Source organism: Haliaeetus leucocephalus, unplaced genomic scaffold, assembly GCF_000737465.1.
Source record: "Haliaeetus leucocephalus isolate CR32 unplaced genomic scaffold, Haliaeetus_leucocephalus-4.0 Scaffold262, whole genome shotgun sequence".
NCBI lineage: Eukaryota > Metazoa > Chordata > Aves > Accipitriformes > Accipitridae > Haliaeetus > Haliaeetus leucocephalus.
Window position 1 is genome coordinate 7,664,709 of NW_010972698.1, and position 6,616 is coordinate 7,671,324.

Sequence of the window (6,616 nt, forward strand, 5' to 3'; positions counted from 1 at the left end):
CATCCATGCTAAAATTTTCAGGTTCAGTTCCTAAAGCTGTAAGTACGCTTATCAAGAAAGTGACCACAAAAAAACCCCAACCAACCAATCAAACAAAAAAAAACCAGGAAAAAACCATGGCAACATTTAAAGAAGATGTAAGGCATGAGGTCCTAATTAAGATTCAGTTTGGATCATTAAGCATAACTGTATTCATTGCCCTTTCTATCCAGTTTTCTGGCTTTCAAATATTTGTCTTTGATACATGTGTCCTAGTGTTTAGCCTCACTGCAGAGTAAAAGAGCATTTACAGTGTTCTTATAATATTGTTTTAGCTAAAAACTGCTCGTGCTGGACTGCAAGGGTCAAACTCTTACTAATACCAACATGGCCATATTCTCCCAGTGGATCCTCACACTCCTCTCTCCCCAGAACATCCAGGGTAAACTTTAAATCATGACCTGTATGGAAGTCTCTTCTTAATCAGGCATCTCTCTTATTGACTTTTTTGGCAATTTTGCTAAGCAAAATCCGCAAATTCACATCCTTCAATCTAGGTTTAGAAGCTCACTGAAAACTTCTGATATTCACATCCAAAGTTTTGTAAGCATGCAGAACTACAACATTAAGTATGCTCAGTAACAGCAAGAGAAGAGTAAGTACTACCTACTCCTGTTCAGGTGCCATTTCTTACCAAAGGTGTTTCCTAATGAGATAATTCAAATCAATTATTGGTCCAAAGGAGCCCATGACTTGGCTGACAGTGGCATTAATCTTAACGAATTTATTCTCTGACACTCCTAGGCATTCTTTTACTCTTGCCCTTCGTGGGAAAATATAAACAACTCTCTTCACGACACTGCTGTAGTTGTATCAGTTCTTCTAGTCGTCTCCTGTATATATGTGTCTTAGGTACATTTTTCTTACTGCAACAGCTTTCCAGCTTTCACATCTCTGCAACAGCACTATCATGATGGAAGAGGGGAATATATTATGTGGTCATTATGATAATTTTTTAATCCTTCCTTAATCTCACCTCCACAACTTTCTCTGCATGTATTCCTTATATAACTTGCTACAGTAAAGATAGGAGCTTATGCTGGTGAAGTTGTAATTAACTTCTATAGCTAATACAATCTTCCTAGAACACCACAGGTCTTACATTTGCTAAAAAAGTAAAAATTGCTCAAGTTATGTTAATGTTTTTATATAAAAACAAAGAACAACCGAACACAAGTTCTAGACTAATAATTCCTCTCATACTTCTAACCACCAGCGTGTAATAGATAGCATTAAAAAAAACAACCCAAAAAGCAAAAATAAGCAGCAAAACAGATTGCTGGGGGTGAGGAGGAAGGTAAGGAAAATAACATTTATTTGGAGTTTCTTAACATACTGAGATATTTTTGTAAGCCTTCTGGCAGATGTTTGTTCTCATTATGAAGCTACTCTCATGTAAAATAGTTTATTAAAAAGGTTGGGGCACTGTTCCTAGCTTTCCACTGATGCTCTTGGCAAAGCACAAGCCAAATCAGGTATTGATCCACAGTGTGTAGCTCAAAAACCCTGCAGAGCTATGCAGGATGCAGAAACATTTTTCAGAATTTGCCTCAGATGTTCTGACAGTCTTTGCTGCATGGCCCATTTATCTTCTCCTGAGGGAGCAGGGATCATTAATATAGAAACCAGATATTAAGCCAACATTCAAGCTACCATCTCCTAGGGAAGTGGATTTACAAAGCTAGAGAGCTGTGGGAGGGGTTTTCTTACTATACAAAGATCAAGGATGAACACAGAATTCTAACTTCAGCTTTTCTCAATTCAAGTTTTCAGCAATGCCTGCACAATATATAAGGAACATTTACTCAGTCAGGTTCCTCCTTCAAGCAAGGTCTGCGTGGCCAGAGCTTACTGTACAGGCAAGTTATCCCTCCTGCTCTCAATAGTTACGCTCAGTGAAATTTAACCTGCATTTTGCTTTCTCGGATAGACTTAAAGTACTTGGTGAAGATATTTGTTTGGTTGTAAGTTTCTGTCTTGCTTATCAAAATAAATTGCATTACCTTAATCCCTACAAGTCAAACTGTCATCTTCCATTTCAACCTTTCTTTGCAGCTGAAGAACGAACATGTTCTATTTCCACACTGTGTAACGGCTGGCAGGGTTTCATCTGACTTGTTGTTCAGATCCCAAGTGTACAAGCTATTTAGAAAATATTGTTTGTGTTACATGTAAGTTTAATAAAGTTTTATAACACCAAAGACTGCTGTTTAGGAAAGTTCTTTATTTCACAGAATTTCATCAGCATCATTTGTTCAGAAGGGGGAAATCTATCCCTCTAGTGTTAAAAGTGATCTTACGAAAATCAGAACAAAAGGTCACTTTTCAGACTCAAGTCTCATTAGCTCTGCCTTCTAATAACTTAACACCAGGATTTGCTATGAGTAAATCAAGATTAAACCAGCGTTCTGTTATAAAATAAGATGGTAAACTGCAAGCACCAGTGCTACATAATGGGAGTCAAACAGAACAGAAGAAGAAATCTACAGAAGAAGCAAGAGGAAATAAAATTAGATTTGAAGTACATCCCAGAGAAGTATCCAGAGCCATCCATTATGTAATAGTATATTTGCAAAGGTAACCCTGAAACTGCACCTGCATTCTGCAAGCAGTCCAGTGCACTTCATCAGATACATATATTTAAAGATTCAAAGAAACAGGATAACAACAGATAACAACAGAAAAGCTTTAAATGCTCAGAGATCCCTTGAATAGATTAAGAAGAGTAAAAATGGATACAATTATCTAAGTAACTGAGCAAACTGCATTCTGCAAAGGGAGAGGTATGGTTTAGCATCATCTGAAGGAAGAGAATCAGTGCCCACAAAAAAAAACACCAAAAAAAAAGCCACACACAAAGCACAAAGGCCAAGAGAAAAAAACAAAGACTCTAGAATAAGCTTCCAAAATAAAATTGACTTTACATGGTTAAAGCACTTTTGCTCCTGTTGCTTGAAAGAGGTAATCCTAAAGTAGGTTCTGAAATAGAAGGAATGACCACATTTATACAGATCATACTGTTAACTGAAAGAAAACTGCAAGATATTGAAAAATACTTTAAAATCAGTGAACTGTTTAATTAGCAGGAAGTACAAACAGTTGTTTTGGCACTGTACTTGAAGGAAAGCTAGAGATACACATTTTATTACCATGCTGATGCCCACACATGACATCCTAGTTGAACTACCAAAATACAAAGTTCGCAGTCTTAAACACAAGTGCAACAGGAAAGAGAGTCAAGTCAGAAGTCCCCACTACCCTTCCACCATTCTTTTAAGTATGGCTCCCAGGCCACCTTTTGCCACTTTCAGTGGGGTCAGTTCTTCTTTATTCTCAATGTGAATACTTGCACCATGAGACACTAGCAGCTTTGCCTCCTCCACTCTCTCTTCATCGCAGGCTAAATGACTGTAATAAGAACAAGAAACCCACAGCCACTATTAAAACGGTCCAAGCTTATAAGAGCAGTAATTATGCCTTGTCAAAATGACAGCGTGAATGTTGGGGGGGAGATACATCCTAGAACAACAAAACCACACGCAACCAACTACCTACAGATTCCAAAGCTTGGTGTCCAGTCACTCTGTTGTCATTAAGCAACTCAAGAACGTTCCTCCTGCTACTGTCCTCGCAACACTAAGACACTTCTTTTGATTAGGCTTTGGCTCTGCAGTCGGCAAAGCTAAGGAGCACATAATCCACAGTGAAACTGGAAAATAGTAATCTCTATTTGAATCGAAAGTGATAAACTAAATCATACAATGCTTAAAAATAATCTGAAGTAAAGAGTTACTGCAAATGCAGCAAATGTTTTTTTTCCACTTAACATAGTATGTTGATAATGAATGTGTATGTTCCAGGACAACACTGGGTTTTATGTATAGCTAAAACATACTGCTTGATCTTCTCCACGGCAAAACCTTGATTCCACTGTAGACAAGGCAGAGTTTTGCCACCAACTTCAAAGCAGCTAAGGTTTCACCTTTACAGATTCAAATTGATCTCTAAGGTAATATCAAACACTGGACTGATTACACTTAAATTGCAACTTATTCTCCTTAGAGAGGTGAAGAAAGCTTCCAAAATCAGTTCTTGCTTGGCAGGACAGAGTAGGCCAGCCTGCAAGACCAGTTTTCTCCAACTTTGATGTTATTAGCTCGCTTTCTACCCCCTAGTGGCAACCGAATGTATTCCAAATTATTACAAAAGTTGTTCTACACTTTGTAAGTAGATGTAGTAACACAAAATAAAAGTAAGTATGTACAGACACACGCAGGCAAAATACTAAGTATGACTTTCTGAAATCCTTTTTAATTACACAGGGGTGTGAAGCAAGGCAACGAGAAATCAAAAAAAAGAATTGAAGTAATGGAGTTTCATTTAATAGAGGTTATGCTGTATTAAGCAAAACAAAAATTACTTACAGAGGAGTATTTCCTTCAGAGTCCCGTATATTAACAGATGCATTGTGCTGCAGAAGGATCTGTACCATTTTTAGGTTTCCTTTGGCTGCTGCTCTGTGTAATGGGGTGGATTCAAAATGATCTGTTGCATCCGGATCAGCTCCATTCTCTAAAAGCATGATTGCAATCTGAATATGTAGAAAGAAAGGAGGGGGCGGAGGAGGAGGAAAAGTTAATACAACTAAATACTTCTTCCAAGAGCAACACCACGTCTAGCAGCACCGGCAAACATACCTCCTGCTTATTTTTGGAGGCTGCATAATGCAGGGGCGTACAGCCATTCTGATTGATGGCATTTACATGAGCACCCTTGGCAATGAGGGCTTTCACAATTTCATCACGGCCTGCTGAAGCGGCAATATGTAAGGGTGTCCAACCAGCCTACAGAGGCAAGAAAAACCCACGTTATTCAAACCAGGAGTTTCAGGCAAAAAAATGACAAAGCAGAACCCCAATACATACTTGACTACTCATTAGTCACACTGCACATACTCTTATAACTGTAAAACTCAATATTATTGATTATCACCAGAGAGACAAGCCTCACATCCTCTCACATACCTGCAAAAGCTGCCAGTTAAATAACAGAAATCGCTTCTGTTATGCAGTAACGCATGGTATCTTGCAGGGCGCTTCGCCCCTGCAGAATTAACAGCAGTGCTTTTTTAAGAACAAGTAAGAGTGGCAGAAAAGGGTGTCCAAAAGTTTCTGCAATCTTTTCTATATCTTATCCTTTAATTAAACCGATGGGACAACATTTCCTTCTTTAAGGATGACCTTTAGGATGCTTCATAATGGATGTAATTATTTCAACCCTTCGTCTAGAACAGTAACAGACCGTCTCCTTTCCAACTGAACCTGTCACCTACTCTGTAATGCCTTCCCCAGTAATGAGAAGTCTTCAGGGTACCTCGTGATCCGTCACAACATATTTAAGAGGATCACACCAAGATAAAGGTAACACAAAAACTCCCGAGAGCAACCCAAAACCCCCTGGTTTTGCAACTTTGTTCGTAAGGAGTTCTCCTAAACTCCTGTGACAACAAGCAGGGCTCATCCAAGTCTCATTACCCCCTCTTCCACATAAACAGCGAAATACTTCAGGTTGCCTTCCTAGCACGCACACAGCAGCGTGCGCTTTTTGAAACCTCCCAGATACCACACTGGATACCCCAACTGACGGGAGGAGGGAGAGGAGGAAGCGACCAGCGCCAGTCGCCACCGGACCGCTGGCCAGGGGCACTTCTGCGGCCGAAACCGTGACGGCAAAGGCTCCGGACAGCAACTGCGCAACCAAATTCCCCACACAGACCGGTTCACAGCACTTCCCCGGCCTCCCGCTGCCCCGGGCCGGCCCCTCACGGGGGTAGCGGGGGTGTCCCGGGATGGCCGCGACACTCACATCGTCCTTGTCGTTCACAGGCACGCCGAGGCCGAGGAGGAGGTCGGCGACGTCCGTGTGTCCCGCCGAGCAGGCCCAGTGCAGCGCGGTCCGGTTGTCCTGAGGGAAGGAGGGAGCGGCGGTGAGCGGGAAACAGGGCGCGGGGGGAGGGGGGCTGCGTGTGACAGGAGCCGCCCGGCGGGAAGCGGCCCCGCAGGCCGCCCGCTCTCGCCCCGGCGGGCAGGGAGGGCCGCAGCCGGCTGACCTGGTCGGCCTTAGTGGCCAGGGCCCTGTCGCGCAGCAGCTGGGCCCGCAGCTCCTCCAGGCGCCCGGCGTAGGCCAGGTTGCAGATCCCCACGTCGGACACGGCATCCTCCATGCTGACGGCCGCCTCGCCGCCTCCCCCTGCCGACAGGGGCGGCGCTTCGGCGCGCTCGCCGGCCAATCAGAAAGGCGCCGGGGGCCAACCCAGCCAATCGCACCTAGCGGCCCGCTCCTCTCGCCCCCTCGTCCCGCGAAGGCCGATGGGATTTGTAGTCCAGCGGGCGGCCAGGCGGCGCGCTGCCGCCGGCGGGCGGGACTACACCTCCCAGGGTGCCCCGCGCCGCGGCCGTGTTGTGCCTCCGTGTCGGGGCGAGGAGGAGGAGGAGGATGGTGACAGCGGGAGGATGGAGTCAGGTGAGGGGCGGCGGCGGCGGCGTGAGGCCTCTCCCGGGGGCGGGTGGGGAGGGCT

The 6,616-nt window shown here is 43.8% G+C and overlaps 2 protein-coding genes across 5 annotated transcripts in view; one reads left to right on the forward strand and one right to left on the reverse strand.

Annotated features, from left to right (window-relative positions):
- The window catches only part of PSMD10 (proteasome (prosome, macropain) 26S subunit, non-ATPase, 10), a 60,899-nt gene extending 54,624 nt beyond the window's left edge, over positions 1 to 6,275 (reverse strand). Inside the window, exons 1-5 of one of the 3 annotated variants that reach the window (XM_010569010.1) lie at positions 6,149 to 6,275; positions 5,905 to 6,003; positions 4,737 to 4,883; positions 4,464 to 4,630; positions 2,393 to 3,447 (exon numbers count right to left, since the gene is read on the reverse strand). In XM_010569010.1, the coding sequence (XP_010567312.1) occupies positions 3,294 to 3,447; positions 4,464 to 4,630; positions 4,737 to 4,883; positions 5,905 to 6,003; positions 6,149 to 6,262 (681 nt within the window). In that variant the 5' untranslated portion in view covers positions 6,263 to 6,275 and the 3' untranslated portion in view covers positions 2,393 to 3,293. Of the gene's footprint in view, positions 1 to 2,392; positions 3,448 to 3,478; positions 3,749 to 4,463; positions 4,631 to 4,736; positions 4,884 to 5,904; positions 6,004 to 6,148 lie in introns of those variants that run through there. The other 2 variants (XM_010569011.1, XM_010569012.1) reach the window with 2 other exon arrangements.
- A 167-nt stretch (positions 6,276 to 6,442) lies between these two features.
- Positions 6,443 to 6,616, forward strand: part of ATG4A (autophagy related 4A, cysteine peptidase) — a 12,152-nt gene continuing 11,978 nt past the window's right edge. For both annotated transcript variants that reach the window (XM_010569013.1, XM_010569015.1), the window contains exon 1: positions 6,443 to 6,561. In XM_010569013.1, the coding sequence (XP_010567315.1) occupies positions 6,552 to 6,561 (10 nt within the window). In that variant the 5' untranslated portion in view covers positions 6,443 to 6,551. The remainder of the gene's footprint in view (positions 6,562 to 6,616) is intronic.